This window comes from Morone saxatilis, unplaced genomic scaffold (assembly GCF_004916995.1).
Source record: "Morone saxatilis isolate NCDOM2014 unplaced genomic scaffold, NCSU_SB_2.0 Contig21, whole genome shotgun sequence".
Lineage (NCBI taxonomy): Eukaryota > Metazoa > Chordata > Actinopteri > Moronidae > Morone > Morone saxatilis.
The window spans coordinates 19,074,740-19,096,476 of NW_023339774.1; the positions used below are offsets into that span (position 1 = coordinate 19,074,740).

The 21,737-nt window shown below is 40.0% G+C and overlaps 1 protein-coding gene across 1 annotated transcript in view; it reads left to right on the plus strand.

The window, feature by feature from the left end:
- LOC118332903 (netrin receptor UNC5D-like) overlaps positions 1-21,737 on the plus strand; it is a 142,051-nt gene that overhangs the window by 118,055 nt on the left and 2,259 nt on the right. The window contains 10 exon segments of the mRNA XM_035668336.1: positions 1,193-1,378; positions 4,617-4,766; positions 5,848-6,066; positions 6,865-6,949; positions 11,652-11,823; positions 14,542-14,772; positions 17,580-17,729; positions 19,098-19,262; positions 19,510-19,688; positions 21,573-21,730. Of these exon segments, the coding sequence (XP_035524229.1) occupies positions 1,193-1,378; positions 4,617-4,766; positions 5,848-6,066; positions 6,865-6,949; positions 11,652-11,823; positions 14,542-14,772; positions 17,580-17,729; positions 19,098-19,262; positions 19,510-19,688; positions 21,573-21,730 (1,695 nt within the window).

Here is a 21,737-nt window from a genome sequence, read left to right on the forward strand (position 1 = left end):
TGTTAAAAACATTATTTTTGGTGTGATTAGTAGACATTGCTGACTGGTAGTTCTCTAACTGCAGCTGAAGCACAAGATTTGAATGGTTACTGCGTTTTCTCCATCCATTTTCATTCTTGTACTATAACATACTGTATGTTGGATCATGTCACTTGTTAAAAGGCTAGCAGTAATTAAAGCCAAATACCATTTGTAAGTAAAGTTGTAATGACAGTTATGTATGTTCCCAACTTTACCATTATTACCTCAGTTTTACCTGGGTAGCTAGGTATAGCATTTCAAGCCATGTAGCCAATGGTTTATCGCTGTATATCCATAGCTTTATGCGTTATCGTAGTCTAGTGTAATGGGACATTTATGTGTTGATTGCTATTGTGTAGTGTGTGCAGTGAAAAAAACAATTTGATACCTATTAAGCCACAGGCAGATGTTCTCCTTACTTGTCCTTTAACACAGTTGTGTTTTTTTGTTTGTCAGAAATGGGAAGAAAAAAAATGCATCCAGGCTGCCAAAACTTCCTAAGCCCTCAATTAACCTGCTACTGTAGCTGTTAATGCCGCTTTGCATATTTTGTCAATTTCTCCTCATTTGAGCTTCAGGCTACTTAGAAGATTTCTCAGCATGTCCTGTTTCAGTGCAGATCTCATTATCGTTTAAGAATAAGCTAGCAGCCCCTTTATTTCCCACACATTCTATGTCTTTGTGGAGTTGGACGCTGCAGTACTGGTGGGACCAGATAGAGCATAATCATTGCCGATGAGCTAATTTAATGAATTGGTTTTGTCACATTATCCCAGTGGAACGCAGAGTGCCTCCAACACCAGAGCCAAGCAGTGTTTGAAATGACAGTCAGGTGCTGGGTTGATTATAATCGCCTTCCTTCCGAGGTTCCTCATTAGTAGCTTTAACACTCCAGGATGGAACAATGAAGCTGTGCATCAGGAAGCAAGGCAGACGAGGAACAGAAAACAAAAAAGGCGCTAAAGTAGTTTGAAACCAAGGTAGACTTGCCTCCTATGAAAGACTTTTACAACTTTAACTCAGCTGATGTTCCTGTGCAACACAGTTCACCAGTTTATTCTGGGAGAAAATGTCTCCTAGCTTCCTAATTAAGCGCAGTACACTTAGAAAGCAAAAGCAAAACATTGCTCAAAAATATGCTTCTCTCTCTTACTCACTCTTACTTTCCAAGGTGTGGAGAACAGCAGTGATGTGGCCTTGTATTCGGGCCTCGCTGCGGGGGTTGTGACAGTGGTGCTTCTGATCATCGCTGTCACTCTTTACCGAAGAAGCCAGAGTGAGTACGGTGTTGATGTCATCGACTCCTCCGCCCTCACTGGGGGCTTCCAGTCCTTCAGCTTCAAGACCTCTCGTCAAGGTGAGCTATGTGTGTGAAAAATCTGATTTCCACCCAAAATTGTGCCATGAAATTCCACACCCCACTGTGACCATATACTGTATCCAAACTGGGAGGTAATACATGGACAAAAAACTTTGCTAATGATACTTGCTGATACATCTAGTGCTGAAAAAAAAACGAGGTTCGACTCATTCTGTGTTCACATCTTCAGGGGAAGAATCAAGAAAAGTTCTGTTAGATAATGATATGATAATTAATAGCTTTGGTTTTCTAAAATCAGATACAAACCATTTATAATGCTTCCTAAAATAATTTCCCTCTAATAATCTGATGGAGTTTAGTACATATCCATAGGAGTACATCTTCAGAATAGGCTGAATATCTTTCCGGTATGGTGTGTATAAAAGGTGTGTAAAAAAGCAAGTTGTGTGGTTAATTTGCTGGAGTCTGGTGCCATATTGGATGATTTATTTAATTAATTAAGATATGCATGCTGTTTGATTTGTGCATAATTAAACTCTGCACACCCCATAAATTAGTAGTAGAGTAGAGTAGAGTAGAGAAACACACCTATCATTCCTGCTGCTGTATGATAACTACAGGTACTTAATCAACTAAAAGAGAAGGACCTCATACAGTGTGTAGACCCAGCAGTCGTGGATGCTAATTTTGGTTTAACCCAATATTAACTCTGCCTTTATCCCATTTAAATGTGTGTTTTGATAAGTATTTAAAGGTCCAGTGTGTGACATTTAGGAGGATCTTGGCATAAATGGAATGTAATATTCATAGGTATGTTTTCATTAGTGTGTAATCACCTGAAAACAAGAATCATTGTGCTTTTGCGAGGAGGGTTTAATCTGTAACTACACCACCAGATGCCACTAAATCCAACACACTGGTCCTTTAAAAAATAGAATGTCTTAAATCTACTTTAGAAGAGGCAAAACTCAACAAAGGAGTTTGTGATTTTGAAGAGCCTCTTCACCATCCAAAGATACAAACAATGTTCTTTTGCACTTGACTTTGCAAAAAGAGGTTGTGGAGCAGTTAAAAAGAAGTGCTAAAATTGCTTTCCACCACTTAATTTACATAAATACAACCTCAGCCATGCTGCTACATCCACATTGGCTCAAATGGGATCATCTTGAGTCTCAAAAAGACCACCAAACAGGCACATTCCCCCAAAAAACATTCCTACACCTCATGACAGTTCAATAAAAATACAGCACCAGGTGTCTTTGCTGAAATTATACATTTATTTATTTATTTTTTTATATATTGAGTGCTAATATATCATGCATATATTATTACTTGGATGATTAAAAAAAAATACAAAAAATCTGCAGAAAATCAGTTTTGCTTCGCAATGCAGTGAGATGATATTATAATTTAAATGAAGTGTCATTCTTCTCCAAACATAAGAAATGCACGCAAATGGGAGACCAGAGAAAGGTTTTATTTTTTAGCTTGTCTCTCTAGGTGAACAAACACACACATACACCCAGAAGAGGCTGAATGGAATAATGCTTGGTTATAAGGGGACCACAAAATACAAGATGTGTTTCTGATTCTATTGCACTTTATTTTCATTCACATAATGTAAATGTACTTGAATAATAATGTCATTGTATGTCATTTAAACTGTTGAATATACAAGCAGGCCATACTGTTTTGTCTTTATATGTGTTTTCGTAAATATCTATACAGTTGAATTATGCATACATGTCTTTGTATTGTGATATAACAACATCAATTATTAAAATGCTTCAGGGGCCAAAATTACTGTTTTAATTTTTTCAGTTTGTTCACTTGAGCCGTCTAGAGATTTTTGTGGTCTATGCTGCATATAGTGCAGTTAATGTCCAATAACATACAGTATAAAGTTTAATCTATACAGCACACCAAGCATTTATTGCTTTATTGCAAACATCAGTATGCCCAAGGCAATAAACGTTCACTGAAAACTTGTGGTAACAAGCACATTTTCTGTTGTAAACAATTTTAATGTTTCAATCTATTATTACTTAGACCGTCTTAAGTGCCATAACTTAAGCAAAATGTTGAAGTACCTCATCAGGGTAGAGAGTTTGTGGCATTATCTGCGGTTTTGTTTTTATGTTGCATATAACAAAACTTCAGTTAATTATTCATGATTCCAAAATTTAAATGTAATTTATTAGTGTTTTCATTTTTTTTCACCAAGCTCCCGAATGGAGCATTTATAGTCCCATGTCTCTAACCACAGAAACATCACAGCTCAGAAGCGTGGTGTGTTTTGCCCCACAGATTGAGGCATATTTTTACAAGGCTGGCATTATGGGTCGCCACAGCAACAGCTCTCAGCAGGGTATAATAAAGTTCATTTTGATAACACAGCAGGAGGCAGGGACTGCTTTAATCTTGGTCCCTGTTCCACTTGATAGGGGGGCTAAAACAGCCAAACCTCCATAAAATCCAACATATCCTCCCCTCCTTATATGTTGCTGCCTGCTGTACATTGCTACAGTAGTTACACAGTAATCATTCCATTCCACTTCTTTTTGCAGTCCTTGATCATGAGTCACAGTGACAACAGCTTGCCAAATTCCCAAACAGAATAAACTGCCAACGTACATTTTTTTGCTCATTAAGACAAACCGCGTCATTTATCACAAAATGATTTCACCTTACAATAAACAGATTTATCTTGTATACAATAACCTTTCTGTGTTTCTTGATTGATCCACACTTCTGTGAGTTTCTAATTCCAGTACAATGCAAATACACATGGCTACACTATGAGATTGATTGAGTGCATCACTGACTGTAGCTACAGCCTCACCCGTACCTCTGCCTGCAACTGCCTGAAGTTGGAAATGTATATAAAAATGTCAATATTAATATAATAAACTCTTATTATTATAAATCTATAATATAATTAAATGGCAATATTTCCAGTTATTGTCACAGAATTGTTTTTTTAACCACTATTACATCAAATTAAAGCATATTACAACACAGCCTTTGTTATTTGCCGTTTGTCACTTTAAATTTAAACACTGGTACTGTATGCCTTTCCTGTTTCCATGGTGATGATATTATTGCAATAGTCACAGGTGGATAACAACAAATTGTCGTGACATACCCTTTTGGTTTTTATTGTTGTTGATCATGGCAGTCTAATTTAAATCTCTCCTGAGATATAATTGTTGCTTAAAGATGTCTAATTGTTGACAGTAATTTGCTTTTTTTCTTCTCTTCTTGTTTTTTTCAGCAAACCCCCTGCTTATTAATTCATCCATGCAACCTGATCTGACAGTGTCGCGTACCTACACCAGCCCCATGTGTTTTCAGGACTCCATTGACAAGGAGCTGATGGCCGAGCGCTCACTCCTTGACCCACTGCCTGATCTCAAAGTCAAAGGTCAGAAAATAGAACTGTTTTAAAAGCCTATGTCTGTGGTAGTCAACTACTTTTGGAAAGGCAATAATTACAGAGTAGAATATAGTGTGCTGTTGCTGTCAGATGGATACTCCATCCTGTTTTGAACCAGTTTTTTTTATCACAAGTCAATCTCTAAGAAAGCTGTCATGGCCATCACCTTGGAGGAAATCACAAATTGACCGTTCGCTTAGCCACGTCCCCCTTAGTTCTGTTGTGGTGCCTGTCAAGCTGTCCGTTCTTGCACAGCATATATGCAGGTCAGAGTGATATCAGCAGATTAGCCACTCTACATTAGTGTAGATTTTGTCAGCTATCGCAAAATAGATCATTTAGCTGGCTTTAGTTCCATGAGCTGGTTGAAAATGCTGTCTGCAGCTGACTTTTTAATGTGAAGAAATCTGTAAAAGAGGTTTTAAATATGTTTGATTGTTATAACACACATGATATTGTGCTGAAAGACTGAGGCTTAAGCATCATGTGCATGGAAAACGTTGATACTGACTGTCATTTTTCATCTTTTACAGTGTAGAGCTAGTTAGTCCAATGAGTGTGTGAAAAAAAGTAAAATCAGACTCAATATTTTCTCTTTTTCTCCCTTTTTTTTATGTCATCTGTAAACCCACAAACTAATGTAGTTAGTTAATGATATCGATATATGCTCCATGGCCTTGAAAGTGAGACTCAGTTTCCACTCTTAAGTAGTGAGCTAGATAAACAGATAAACCATTAATCCATTCCTCACACTTCTGCTCTTGTGTTTTGAGGTTTGGAAAGGCTAAATAAAAGACACCACCTTTCAACCTCTTTAAATGCAGGGAATCGCTCTTACTACATCCCTCTGAATGCTGCCTCAGCTTGAGGAGAAATCCAAAGCTTGACAGGCTTGCTGAGCCTAGTTACGCTTGCTGAGCTATGATTGGATACCATACTGTATTTAACTTTTAGTTGGTATTGGATTTGAAAAGTTCGAGTTTACAGTCATACCATAGTCCTGTCTTTTCTCTTGGCTGATGATCTGAGTTTGTTTTACTGCAACAGAGTCCTTTCATTGTGTCTCTAGGGGTGGCAGAGAGGGCAGAGTACCATGTAATGTCGCACCCTCAGACATTTCCAAGGGGCCTGGCTCCAGACTACAGAGGGGTTGCAGTGGGGACAACGCTGGGCAGGAGAGGCAAAAACCTCTTCACTCCACAAGTCACTTTGACTTCCAGCAGACCTCTCCACAAAGCAACTGCAGTTTTTGGTCATGCTGGAGGGAGGCTGGTGGTCCCTAGCACAGGTGAGCCCACTGCGGGGAAATTTCATTCGATCCGTCCCTGTGTGTAAACTGAAATTCCTTTAACATAAAAATCAGAGAAGCTGAAATCTGTAACTTAACGCACTTTAAAACAACAGCAAAGGTGTTCCAGGGCTTCTAGTATTGAATTTTGAAGTTGTTTGACCTTGTCAGTGTTGGTCGATCGATGACATTTCCACATCTTTGCTGCAGACCAAGTAACACGAATATGAATATATTATTTACTGAAGTGATGAAGTTAGACAGCATTGGCATTTTTAGTCGACCGGTGCGTCCTGACAAACCTTTTCAACATTTGTCAGCCTATGGAAAGTTTTACAGTAAAGTAAATACAGAATTTTTAGGGTTTCACAAAATACATGAATTCAAAAAGCATTATGAATTAAAGTGATAACATTTTACAGTACACTATGAAGAAAATGTTAATGTAATGTAAACCTGTAATGCTCTGTCTAGCACATTATACAGGCAGCTCTTTCCCGTGGCCTACATTCATCATCATGTCCCTTGAGGGGCTTTATCTACTGCAGTGTAGATTGGCAGTAATTGTTTATGATACAGTAGATGTATGTGTATGTGTGATTCTCTCTAAAGAGACAGTCTGTGTGTGTGTGTGTGTGTGTGTGTTTGTGACAAAAAGACTGCTGGCAGCATTGGGGCCATCACCTCTCTGGCTGTCACCTTTAGTAAAGAGACCTGACAGCCGGGCAGGTGTGTGTGTGTCATGTGTGCATGTCAGGCTGTGTTTTGATCAGTTTTTGCATACCTCCTTCTCTGCAGGTATCAGTCTGCTGGTGCCTCATGGGGGAATCGCAGAAGACACTACCTGGGAAATGTACATGATCATCAACCAGGAGGACAGCAGGTGAGGGACTCTTACTGAGACGGTGCAGTCTGCTTCTCAGCCTGCTCTTTTTTAATCTTTCAACCCATCACACAGCATCTCTCATCGCTCTCCCTGCCACCTCTTTCTCAGTTGGCCAAACATGCACCACAAACCTGCACAGATACACACTGATCCTCACGTACTGTACACATACACACATACAGTACAGATGCAGCCATATTTCTGCCCAGCATGAGATCCTTGCTCATCTTGCAGACACTACAGGGGAGGACATATGTGTCACGAATACATTGGCAGCTGTAGACAGATTGTATTACTGCCTTAAGCAACTGTCTCAGCAGAGAAAGATGCACTCCACGACTCTGGTTGCCGGTTTTGTGTTAGTAGACATAACTGTGACAATATCTCTTCCCATCATGACTGGTTAGAGTGGAGAAGATTGTTAAGACATGATGATGGGTGATATTGATTTGGTTTTTAGTTCGGCGGAACGTCTATTTCGTCTATTTCTTTAACTTCGCTGTTGAGATTTTCACAAAGCTATTACTTAGGAGAAAATGGTGATAGATAAGAACCATTTGAAAAGGAGTCTAATACCTTTGAGTTCTTTGCAACAGAGCCTCAAAAGCTATCTGACAACCAGAAGTCAGTTTTTGGACATGTTCTTGATTTATAGCACAGTATCAATGTGTCAGCAGGTCTGTGAGAAACTCTGCTAGCGAGATATCACCTTAACAACACGGCTAACCGGCTGCGCTTCTCAATGAAATTTGATTCCTACATCCAAGGGAGAATCAAAAGTGACATTTAGTGCCATCTGAAATTCACCTGTCATGTCACCTCCCCCCACCCATTAAGTGCCTAGCGTCATCTGGGTAAAGATACAGATCAAAGGTCACTTATAGGTTGTGGCTCAGAGCTCAGTTAGGGGGCTGGTTATACCCTCCCCTGCCTAAAGTCTACCCAATTCAGCCAAGCTGCTGCCCTCCAGGCTCCTGCTTTGCTCTGATAAGCCTGATGCTGTTTACTTCTCTGGCTGTCGTTTAAGAAGCTGCAGGAGCCGTGCACCACTGAGCTGTCAGTCAACGCCTATCTTCTGACAGCCGCAGAGTCCACGGGAGAAATTGGATCCTTTCTTCCCATTCAAACCTTGGCCATCTACATAAGACGACACTGTCCTCTGCGAAGAAAAGGAATCGATCAGCTCTGGCTCAGTTTCAGGTGTTCGCAAGAGCTTTCCGTTCATCCTCTGGGCTTTAACAGGGTGTTTTTTTTGTGTGTGTGTGGTCTTCTCCAGCTCAGCAGGGGTCAGTGGTTAGTCCAAGGGTAGAATTATAGTGTGTAACAAAGTATACCTGGTATAATGTGACTCACAGAAGTTTGAGTCATTGAGTTGAGCAGTACCATCCTTAGTTTTGAGCACACTTTGCAGGGAGACACCTATTACTCAACAAAGTCAGTCACACTTCCTTTTAAAATGTTGGTTGTTGTCTTGTGTATCAGTCTCAGTATCCACTGAGTTACTTTACTTTACTAAGCCTCTTGAACCCAGATATTGTCTAATTAAACCTGCCTAAATACATTTTTGGCTGCATGGAGGGAGTGCAATAAGCTGTACAAGCACTGACTTATCATCACCTTATACAGTGGCTGTGACTATAATGTGTAAGCAAACAGCTGGCTATTTACACATCCAGCAGACATCACTGGTCACTTAAGAAATGTTTATCTCCACTAGCTCCTAGGGGAAATATCTTTAGCTGCAGAAGGCTCCGCTATGTTCCCCAGCTAGTCACTTTGTCTGCTGTTTGGTAGGTAGTGTACAGTAAGAGCTTTTTCCCTGAGAACAGCTGCCTTCTGCTGCCAAAAAACACAGTGATGAAAGCGGTGAAAGTGAACAAGTGTTTGGAAGTGAAATCCAAACAATGAATTAAAAGACACCTAATTGCTCCTTGGAGTTAAGGGTAACTGCAGAGTCAGGTGATAATTATCTCACTACAAGCAACGCTTTTATCATTAAACAATAGTCACTGGACCCATTGTTCGCATCAAATTATTGATTAGAGCAGCTTTAAGTAGCTAAAGTTGGAAAACATATTTCATTAACTAATGTTGAGTGAAATATTAAAGGCCAACTCACATTATTTTACACATAAAAGTCTGTATACAGATCTTGGGGAGTACTACTGCATACGTGGAAAAAGTTGTGTAGAGCCTTTTTTGGCTCCAGAGGGAGCTGTGCAAAATCTGATAAATTGCCTCAAGTGATGTTGCTTTTTTTTTATTTGGCTACCTGCCTAGCATAAAATTCTAACAGTAGCTATTGATAGTCCGGGGATGTTGAGTATTAACATTTCACAAGTTGGTAATAAATTAAAGGAATGTCAACAGCACCAAAGCTGTTCAGATTGTGTTCTGTGGATCATACCAAGATGAATTTAGATACGTGTTTGTTTAATTGAGTGAACTGACCCTTCAATGGAAAAAAATGAACTTGGTTATAAAATTTCAACTCTAAAGCTCAGTTTTATGGCCCTAATTTTGTTCAACTCTGACTCCATATTTCTGTGAAAGCTTGAAAGACAGACTGTCAAACACTAATGAGGCATTGTCAAAATGTTATGTATGACTGTGGTCAGAGGAAAAAATGAACGTCACGTCTATTGTTTGAAAAAGCGAAGGAGGTGTGTTGTGTGCACTGCACATATGAGCCCAGACTTTACTAATAAACTCAATATACTATCTACACTTTAACCATCATCCTATAGTGATATCTCTTTGTTCTGGTAACCACGATCGGAGATGCTAAATAACCATCTTTAATCTTTGCTCACAGGCAATCTGGGTAATTACCATAGTCTCAGCAGCAGGTAACCTTGGTTTCCTCTGAGCCTGGGGCTGATTAGCACAAAAGTGCAGCTGCAGGGCCACGGTGCTGTCTGGATGTATGATTTTATTTTTAGACAGCAGATCATAACCTCTTTTAATTTTTTAGTGTTGATTGGTAACAGCATTATGAAGAATAAAGTTTCACACAGCACACGGCACCAGAAGCTGTTAAAATAACAGGAGCCAAACAGTGGGAATGCTATCATCTCAGCACACACACACTCATACATCACACCTCACCTTCCCACCCCCATCTCATATATAAAACACTTCTCATGCATCTTGCAGGTAATTGTTGCAGGAGTGGAAACTACTAGAAAATCCTGCTCAAGTAGATGTGCTGTTTCATAATTTGAAGATTTCAAAAATAACAGTGTTTCTACTTAAGTAGCTACCAGTAGCTGGGTCCCAATTCAATGCTGCATGTTACTATTAAACATGATGTAATACGTTAATTATCTGAGCTCAAAATTGTTGATGAATTAATTAGTCAGTCAAAAGAAAATTGTCAACTACTTAGATAATTGATTAATTGTTTCAGTAATTTTTCAAGTAAAAATGCTAATCATTTGTTGGTTCCAGCTTCTTAAATGTGAGGATTTGTTACTATGCTTTCGCTGTAAACTGAATATATTTGGGTTTTGGATTTCTGGTCGGACAAAATAAGACATCTGTAGATGTCATCTTTGATTCTAGAAATTAGTGATGGAAAATTGATTAATTCCCAGTTAATTTCAACAATTTATTGGGAAAATAATTAACAAGAATTAATGCAATCCAGGCGTTAATTGAAATCTGTTAACCGTAAAGAGAAAAGATGCCTTTTTAGAGATGTAATACTTTTTGTTTATTATTGTAGATAATAATAATATGTTGGACCTGTCTCATCACTATCCTCTCTCTGGGACAATTAGTGTACATCACACACAATAATCAGGTGTATTTAATATGCATACTGATTTTGTTGATACTTACTGTTGTGAATACACCAGTATGAACACATTGCATACTAAAAATCTGTATACAATTAGTCTGTAGTATGGAACTGAGACAAAGCTTTTGACTTGGTTATATATGGAGGCATGTGGTACAGTGTTTATGTGTGTTTATAAAGTGCAACCTATACAAATGATACTTGACTGTCTAACTCAGTCTCTCTCAGTTGGTGCTTCCTTTATTTCTATGCACATGTGTGGGCCATGTACACTTTACACATTTGTGATGCATCTGTGCCTGCATGTCAGGGGTTTGTCCCTGCTGCAGTTGTATTAATGATGCTGAGAAATATCTACGCTGCTCCAGTGACAACAGCACCAATATTGTGTCCTGTATATGTGAGGTGTCCAGCCAGGCCAACTGCATGACTGATGGTGGTCCCATTGATTGCTCTCAGTCTTCAGGGCTTCTAGCCAAGATTGGGCCCCTGGCCAAGAGCAGCTTGGCCCAGCTAATCTGTCACCAGGCTGGCCAGAGCAGGCTTCATAAGCTCCATCGACCCACAAAGCTTACACGCTGTGTGCTAAAGCCTGTCCTCCCTAGACCCACTGTCCATTAGTCTTGGTGCTTTAATCTTCCTCTATCTGTGTGTCTGTGTGTCAGCTAGTCAGGGATTGATTCATTATAAGTGTCCAAGGATTTGAGTTCACTTTGTTCATAGGCATAGGGTCACTCTATACTATCTGAATACTTGTTTAAGCAGCGATTAATCAGTAGTGATGTTCATGTCTTCATTTGCTGTCTTAAAACTCTGACTAATTTTATCCTAAATGTTTGCGATATGATGAGATTTGTTGTTTTAATATGTGCCCTTATCATACCTCTATGTGTACAGCACTGTGTCTGAGGAAGGGACAGAGATCTTTTTGAGTCCTGCAGTCACGTATGGCCCACCAGGCCTTGACCTGTCCTGTCCCATAGCCATGACCATAGCCCATTGTGCAGAGGTTGCTGCTGATGATTGGACCATTCGGCTAAAGAGACAAACGCAGGACAACAAATGGGAGGTGAGCCATTTCTATTAATTTTCAGCTGTAATTATCAGATCCAAATTATCTGCTGTAATATCAATGAATGAATGTTAACAAGTGCAAACACACAACTTTACCCAGCATCCAGAATATCAATACGAACTGATAAAACTGCTACAACTTACTTTGATGAAAATTTTCATCCTGCAGTGTAGTCATGCAAGCACAGAGCCGATTTCAGGGTTGCCAGCTCAGATTCGTCATTCTGCATAAAATTCTGCCTTTCAAGCTCTACCTCATGCTGTCATACATCCAAAAGAAATGTCAGACCAAATGCAAATGATGGCTATTAGTCAGTAAAACATTCATTTCTTTTCCAGTTTAATGATAATGGTATTTTAAAGCATCACTCTGTCATGTATCTGTGAGCTCTGCATTGCAGTTGTTCATAAAATTTGAACACAACAAGCACAATTTACATTACAAAACACAATTATCTTTGTACATACTGTGCATGGTTTCTGTTTGTTATTTATTATATGGCAAAACTGTATCTGAAATGTAGAAATGTACTTCAACTACTGTAATTATGCAAGGTACAACTGTGTTGCAACAGGAAGGTTTGCACATATAAGTTTAATAAGTGTAGATAAAGGCATGAAAGGCTATGTATCATCTTGATTATTATACTGGGACCACTATGACTGCAAGTGAATTGAATATTTAAACCCTGGATTTGGATTTATATGAATTGCAGAAAATAGTATCCATTCAGCTATTTTAACATAATTATGTTAATCAAATAACCATTTGGGAAATCACCACAGTGATGCAATAGTGAATGAGTTGTAGCCAGATATAAAACACAGTGACATACCGTATAATGACTAAAACAAGGTAATTCATCCACAAGAACATAAGAGTCATAAAATAGCTTTAACAGAAGAAAGTTCTAGTTAAAAAGATGTCCCTGAACTAGCTTTTTAGTTAAAATGAAATTTCAACAGAATTAACATTTAATAAAAAACTGCTACGAGGTTAATGTCCCCAGCCCAGTCTGATACCTCAGTGTGAGGTTAAAAACGGATAAAAACTGCCACATGTGCTTTTTAAAAGATTTAAGACTTTATTGCTATAAATACAGTATAGTGCTGTCTCTGTGATTGCTGCCGTGAGACCTTCTTCTCACATCAAGCTCTTTCAGTAAAATAACACCTCTGAAATGTCCTTCAACTCTGCCCTGTAGAGCTACTTCACAGTTTCACAGAGACTTGTTCAGACATCTGACTTCAATCCAAACACCCTCTATCCATTTTCCCATGCCTTCTCCGCAGTGTAGTCAAATCTAAGATGCTCTTTTAATGTTTAACTAACCTCATCAAAAAGCTTTGGGGACCTCATTGAGGCAAAGTGACCCCGAAGCCACCGAGTTTGCGTGACCTTGGAGCGCCTGTGGCTCTCTCCTGGCCTGGTCCTTTCACTCTGTGTGACATTTACACAGATGTAATTTGCCAGCAGCCGTGTTGCACAAAAGGGACCTATCAAAAGAGCCATCACTGATGGGAGCTATATGCCATCCGAAAGCAGAGAATAAGGGAGAGAGTCAGTGGAGAAGGAAGAGACAGACAGAAAGACATAGACAGGTTCAGAGACAGAGGGGGAGATGTTCTCCAAGAAAATGTAACGCCATGACCCGTCTCTGTCAATGTGAAATAATGAGCCCTTTATCTTAGGAAGGATGCTCTCTCAAAACCTAATCTCTGGAATTAGCAATATAATGGGAGATGGAGGTCTTTCTCCCCTTCTGTCTTCCTCTCTTCCCTTCTCTCTCGCTCCGTCTGCCTCTCAGTGCCATTCCCATTAAAGCTTGCACTTTTGTACTGCTGGAGTTTGACTCCCTCATTTCTCCCCGGATGCCTGGCAGGGATGAGCTATGTCATGGAGATCCTTCATGTCTGCTGCAGCACTAATGGGGCAGGTTTAGGAATCTGTGGGCCACTAAATTACCCTGCATTGCTTTATATGCCTCAGCCGGGCCATATCCAGAGGGGACCTGTGGGTCACAGTTATGTTTCAAAGGTGATTTAGGGTGGATTGAGCACAAGATGATGAGCAATTGGCCATAGGATACAAGTGCACCCTGCTAATCCGTTTTGTCAGTGTTACTGTATTCCCATCTGTTTAGTGAGATGTGTGATTATTCATTTGGCCCTCGTTCAGGTTTGCACAGTTCCTGATCCTGAGTCTGTGTGAGAGGGAAATTTTCCATTTTTAGGTGTCTTAATTATATACTTATTAACAATGAAGTTACGTCTTGGTGGTCTTGTGGTCTGGAGTTATGCCGCTGATGGCTTGTTATGTAACTGCTTTGCCATTTATTTTCTTTCTGTCTATTTTTCTGCAGGTATTAAGCTAATAAATAATAGATAGAATGATAAAGTAGTATTACTCACATAACACAGGCCAAATGGTTTTCAGCTTTCAGTTTGAAGGGGTAGGTTAAAGCCTCTTCCTCCCTCTTCAAATGAATTTTTGGCAGTAATTGAAATGTTAATAATCAGCATGCTCAGCTCCACTGTGTAAAGCCGGGTGCTGAATCCTCAAAAACAAAAATCAAAAATCATCAGCAAGACAGCATTCCGATGTAGAGTTGTTCTCATGATTAACCCTAAAATGAACTATTAATGGCTCAGAATATGTGCTTAATGCACCAGAACTAAATCTGGTCTCTCCTGATATGTCCTCCCACCAAAGGAAGTAATGTCAGTGGACGAGGAGAGCACATCCTGCTACTGTCTGCTGGAGGCCCAGAGGTGCCATGTCCTGCTGAAGCATCCGGGTCGCTACGCCCTGGTGGGGGAGCCCCTGAGCCAGGAGGCAGCCAAGCGGCTGAGACTGGCTGTGTTTGGTAGTCCGGATACCAGCAATTCTCTGGGCTTCACCCTCAGGGTCTACTGTGTGGACGACACGCCCCATGCATTTCAGGTATGAAGGAAGATGGAGGGTATAGAAGGAATAAATGAAGAACCAAGGATGATTCAGTGCAATATCTCATTGCATCATTTGCTTATAACTGAATTGTCTTGTCAAAATGTAAAAACTTTTACTCCAACCTGTGTACATTTCTTTACAGCCCAAAATCACAAATCACGATTTGTCTCATGGGGCTTTACAATCTGTACAGCATACAACACACTCTAATCTCACTTTATTTGGTTAAGGAAAAACTCAAGAAGAGCCACAGAGGAAGGTTATGATAGATCACAAAAACATACTGTCGTTTGCACAGGAGAAAACAAAAAAAGTTTTCTGTAAGAAAGAAAAAAAAAAAGAAAATTCCAACTTTGTTTGTCCTGGCTCTGAAAGGCTGCTCGTAGACATGGTTGTACTTTAAGCTAAATACTAATGTCAGCATGCTAAAATGCTTGCAATGACAATGCTAAAAGTCTCATCAGAAACTAATGAATCCCATTCACTCATACAATGCACACAATTTGGGGTTCAGTGTCTTGCCAAAGGACACTTCAGCACGCAGAGGGAGGAGTGGGAGATCGAACCGCCAACCTTCTGATTAGTGGATGAACCGCTCTACCTTCTGAGCCACAGCCACCTGATTTGCTAGTTAGCACTAAAAACAAAGCAAAGCTGAGGCTGATTGGAATGTCATTAATTGTGTGGGAATTTGGTCAAAAGCCAAGTTATTGTATTAAGTCAAATGTAAAAAAGAACTGATGATGGTGCTAGATTAAAAGTCATCAGTGTTATTATAATTCACGCTGAGCTGAACATGAATGTCTGCACCAAATTTCATGGCTATCCATTCGATAGTTGTCCTGACATTTCCCTCATCCTCAACCACAAATGTCAATGTCATGGTGGCACTAGAGGGAAAGTCAGAGGACCAGCAGTCATAATGCAAAAAATGCACGGCAATCTTTTCAATAGTTGTTGAGATACTTAAGTCTGGCGTAAAGTGGTGGACAGACCAGCTGAGCGGCCGACGGGCTAACATTGCCATCCAAAGAGCCTCCAACGCAGCAGGAATATACAATACGATATAAATACATGATATTAGAAATTTTAATTGCCGGGATTTGGTGGCGCGGCTGGTGGTTTTGCCTGGAAGAATTGCTGTCTGAGTTTTTTTGTGCTCCACTGAAGATCTGCCTGTTCTGTAACATTGCCACTGGGAGATGCTTGATGACTAGGAGACAAAGAGGGACTTTTAATTACAAAGACAACAGATGCTCCAAGGTTGCTTCTCTGCCCTTTCTTTGCGTAATTTAATTTGCTCACTGTTAATTAAATGTGTTTCCGCATTGCATTCCACATGACAGGTATTTGAACATGTTAAAATAAGACACATTCTCAGATGCAGCGCCGGTTCATCATTGTTCTCTTGAGTGGTTCTTTGTTAAAAACAAGTTTGCCCTTGTCCTTGCAGTGTGGGCTTTCAAAAACACAAACACACCTTTTTGTTTCAGCGTTTTGCAGCCAAAAAATACTTTTTAGAAGCATAATTTGTTTCTTAATTAAACTCATACAGCTCTTCTGAAGTAGCATTGATAGTTGTCCCCGTACAGCCACTAAACTTTCTTCACTTTTTTGGCTTCGTTTGAGAGATAGAATTGCATGTGAACAAACAGAAATTGAACACAGGTGCCAAGAGCCAATTCACTCCACCCCTCCATCAGTCAGACATGGTTATTTGTTCATTTGTTCTCTTTTTGTCAGCTTTTTGTTTGTGCTTCATACGACAATTAATTTCCCCAGTGAGCTCGAAGCAGGAATTGATCAGGTTCAAGACAGCCTGTATGCTTTCCATCTCTCTGCGCTGTTCGACTGAGAAGATAAGCACCACGCACACAGGGCTCGCACCCCTGCCCCTTCCTGCATTCCCAAGATACATAAAATGTAAACATAAACATGCAAGTACATACTAACACATGCACACAGATGTTATTGTTCTCCATAGATCGGGAAAAATTACAATATCACAAAGCAGGAAGCCAAAAAGTATAATATTGACAAAAGACTTGATTTTTTTCTCTGTTTATGTTTCGTCTTTGTGTACAACCAATATGCTTGGCTAACAGTTCAGGCTGCTCTCTTTACCATATTTTTAGGCTCTCGACTCATGCAGTCTGTCGTTTTGAAGCATTTTGTGTTTTAGGGGCCAATCGCTCTGGATGAAAGCTTGAAAATGCAGAGTGCACTCTGCTTTTATTTTTCATTGAGTTGATTTTTTTTTTTACCTCATGGTCACAGTGTTTCTTCAAATGTGCAAAGAGCACCGACAGATAAAAGTCGAGGCTTCCAACTCAACCAAACATTTACTAAAAACTTTATTAGTTTGTGTTTGTGATGGTTTTTACATTTCTTTCTGTGACAAAAACGTTTTAGGAAATGGTGTGGTTCATACACAGCCAATGAACTTGCAAAAGTTGGGCTGCCATTAATGATTATTTTCATTAACAATTAATACTGTCTCAATTAAGAAATTAGTAATTGAGAAATAAACTAAATCTTTCAGATTGTTTAACTCTTTAACACAGATAAACCATGACAAGGAGGTTCATATGTGACTGTGTGAGGATAAAGGTTTAATATAAATGCTTATGAATTATCAATCAACAGAAAGATTTTGTTGTACATAAAAAGCTGTGTGCTGCATCTGAGTCCTGGCTTGGTACGCTGAGCCTGTCCACCATATAAAATATCTACTTTTTTTTTCTACTTCCCTAACCCTCGCCCCACCCCCTCAAAAAACAACCCACACCTTCCCTTATCAGGAGGTGGCAGTGGGCGAGCGCAGCAGGGGCGGGCAGCTGCTGGAAGAGCCTAAAATGATGCTGTTCCGGGGGAACACTTTCAGCCTCCAGGTGTCCATCCAGGACGTCCCACAGCTACTCTGGAGCATCAAGCCTTTCACCACCTGCCAGGTAGGCAGCTTATAACCTCGAGTTTGTGTCAGCTAGTGTAAAGCAGCAATCGGGTTTACTGTATGTGCATCTCAGTTCTAATTTAAACCAAAATCCGCTTTATCGGGGTCACTAATCTGGAAATAAGCTCTGCACCTTCATTTTCTCAGCTTCCTCTGTTCCTCCATTAGAACTCTCTCCTTTACAGTTTCCCTTTTTCTCATTTGGTCACATCAAAGCCAAAGGACAGCAGCAAGGGCACAGCAGGAGATCACTAAGGCTAGCTATCTCTCCCACACACACACACTCGCAATATTAATTATGACTGCCAGGCAGGCACACACATACACACTCACATCTCAGTTATCTTCCTAGGGGTCTATACTGCATGTTCTGCTCTGCCCTGTGATGTTTATCCCACCAGTGACATCCTATTAGCGGAATTAGCCCACCATAGTACCTCCAGAATACCAACAAGGTTTTCTTGAAGAGGAAAGAGCAACTTTATGAGGGTCCTACAGGGAAGATGACTGTAGGCTTTCATTTAGACACTACTCTTGCCTAAAGGAGGCTTTTACAAGTAGTCATCTTCCTGGCTGATGGATCTGAAGAGGGGATGATTCATCGTAAAACAGTGTTTTTGACCTGTTCTCACTGCGCCACTGTCTAGGTCACACAGTAGTTAGTAATGGAAGTCGAAATTGCCCTTTTAGATTCCATTCACTCCAAAGCCCTGTTACTTTTTGTTTTTCCGCTGCCAATTTTTGGGGAAGTGCAGTACACACTGGGTAAATTAAGGCATCTCTGTCCTATTTCCATAATCACATTACTGTTCCCAATCTAACAGATTGACATTTACAAGCCTATTCAAGGCATATTAGGAATATCAGAATTTGGAAAACACAACAAGCCAACAAAGTGTTGAATATAGTTGGAGTCTGAAATGAATGCTGTGGGCTGTACGTTTACAAAAAATTAACTGGGCTTAGGTCTGTAATGTTTATCGACCTAATGATTGCATGTGAGACTAGCCACACTGTAGGGTAAAGTAACTTAATTATTTCTCCCAGGCAACAGTAAGTAACCTAATGTCTAATTTATTATATTTTTGCACTAATGACTCCAGCACTTTCAGATGTTAACAGGATTCTTTCCAAGGGCTCTCAATGTTCGTGTTCTTTCTGACTAAACTTCTTGATTAGGTAATATCATTGATTGGCTGAAGAGGCCACTCATTCGGTCTTAATTAATCATGTAAACAGCAAAGTGGGTGGCAAAGCAGGATTCAAATAACGAACGTCTCTCGCAGGGATTTAATGAGTTTGTTGTCTCCTCTGTCTAATCCTTTCATCGTTCTCTCTGTCCGCCCTCTGTCTCTTCGCTCTGCAGGAGTTCTCCTTTTCTCAGGTGTGGGCCAGTAACCAGCGTCCCCTGCAGTGTGCCTTCTCTTTGGAGCGATACAGCCACTCCTCGTCTCAGCTGTCCTGCAAGATCAGCGTCCGACAGGTCAAAGGCGAGGAGCAGATACTACAGGTCTATACGTCTGTGGTGGAGGTGAGTAGCGCTCGTAGAAAGAGACAGAATGTGCTTGGTGCGTGGGCAGTCATGCGGTGTGTTAATAGGTTCTTTTATTACACTGAATAACTCTTGATTTGATTTAAGGGCTTGCTTAATGAGCCTCTCTGGGAGCTTTTCATGTATAGATTGCAAATTGTCTTGATAAGTCCTTGTCCTTGTCTTCATATTGCGAATTTTAGCTGCAGTATCACCATTACACTTCTTCTTTTTGTCTTGCTACCAGAATGAAAAGGGAGTGGTTCCTTTTTTCACTCAGTCAGACTGTACCATCACCTCTCAGACAGGGTCAAGGGCCTTTAAAATCCCACTGTCCATCCGTCAGCGGATCAGCGCCACCTTTGACACCGCTAATGCCAGGGGGAAGGACTGGCAGCTCTTGGCTCAAAAGCTCCACATTGACAGGTATGAGTTATAGCCCTCTGAAACCCACATTTCATCTTCACTCTTTATTATATGCAGTTGCCATTTACCTATTGTTGAGTCATCTATGTGTTACACAAGCTCAGATATATGAATCAGATGCTGTGTTTTGTTCAGGTGTCATTAAAGAATAATGACTCAAAAGCAGAAACGGTGAATGTTGTGGTCCTTCTACTATGTAAACCTTGTCCTGCTTTGAATACTATTTTTAATCTGGAATTTAGGCACCGTGTCAGCCCTAATCTCCCATCACCAACCAGCCTTCAGTAACACGCCACACTGCTGATTTCATTATAGATCGAGAAATACTTGCAGAGAGAGAGAGAGAGAGAGAGAGAGAGATGTAAGGGCCAACTTTATAACTGGAAAGAAGATGCCATGTTTTGCAGAAATCTGAAGCAAGGTCTCAGACCGCTGACAGGCCAGCCTCTGGCAAAAAAAAAATGTGTTAGCACTCTTCATTAGCAGCATCTCTGCATTTGTTCTATCCCTCAACGCCTGCTAAACTCTCCAGAGATTGTGCCAGGTCAGTATTTGCGTAGGCTGTGGAGGATTTTAGTTGTTTAGTACAGGCTGATCTCTATTTGTGCTACAGAAGAGAAGTCAATAATCAAGTGCTTATAGCTATGAAGACTCTCAGATCTGTGCAGTCAGCTCCATCAAGCTCAAGTGGGAAAAATGTACTGAAACTGAGTATTCTCTCTTTCTTGCCAGTTGGAGAAACATGAGAAGGAAAAGTTAACTAAGAAAGTGTGACAGAAAATATGTGATTAAGGAATTTCACTTAAACCGAGTCTGAAAACAAACATCTGTGACTGAGGAATGGGAAAGGATTTCAGAGTTTTTTCAGCCCAGTCGAACACACCAAGAAGCATGTAATGGGAATGTCTCTACCTAGTTAAGCTGATTTTTGTAATTATTTCTCTGAATGTGTGGGAACAGCATCATACCAAGGAGGGAAAGTGGGATGGAAAGGAAAAGAGAGGAGGAGGAAAGGAAATTCCATTGTTAAGAAACAGTGCACTCTGTTGGATATGTTTGATATAACAACAGCAGAGAAGGAAAATCAGTGTAAATCAAATCTTGAGTGGAGCTTGTTTTTTTTTATACTCCAAACTGGAACTGAATTGTTCTGCACCCAAGCTATTGTTAATCGTTGAAGACAATCTTTGAGAGGCTGGACTTTATTTTGTTATTCTATCTTATTCTAGCATCATTTAAGTTTCAGTCTAGGTTATTTAAAGTCTGAGGATGGATGGATGGATGAATTTAGCTTGAAGTTTTGTCTTTTTGTACTTTGAACCCAAACATAACCTTAGGAAGTTTGTTCTTTTATTTAGAAAGTTGTACTTAAATGTTTTAGACTGGATTATAAACCATCTTACTTTATCTTTGAATGACTAATGGTCAGATCAATTGATTTTATTTGGTTTGTTGTTTTTTATCACAAACATTACTCAGTCTTTTGGCGATATTAGTATTTCTTAAAGTTCTGTAAACTGGAATTCAGGCATATTTGAAAAAAAGTAATATATTTCCTTATATAAGAAAGGCAGTAACCCACATACTATAAAATACTATTTAAAATGGGTCTACATTGAGAGGGCTTAAAGGAGCACTCCATCATTTTTACACATGAAATTCAGTTTACTCGTTAAGAGGAAAATCCCACTATTCAGCCTGTGGAAGGCAGGAAAGGTCTAATTAATGACACTATTGAGTTGCAATGTGGAAAATATAGGATCTAGTGTTTGGGAGTTTTCTAGCAACTCAAAGTTAGGATGCTGATCTTTTCTCATTCTCAGCAATTACTCTGTGCCGTGTGTTCTACTCGAGTATAATATTTCCTTTCCCTGTGGCCTGTAGGAACCTGTGCTACTTTGCATGTCAGGAGAGCCCATCATCAGTGATTCTGAGCCTATGGGAAGTCCAGCACCAGGACTCAGGGGACCTAGACTCTCTGGCCAGTGCCCTTGAGGAAATCAGCAAGGTCCAGTCCCCCAAGACCGCCACTCTTGGCTGCAGCAGAGA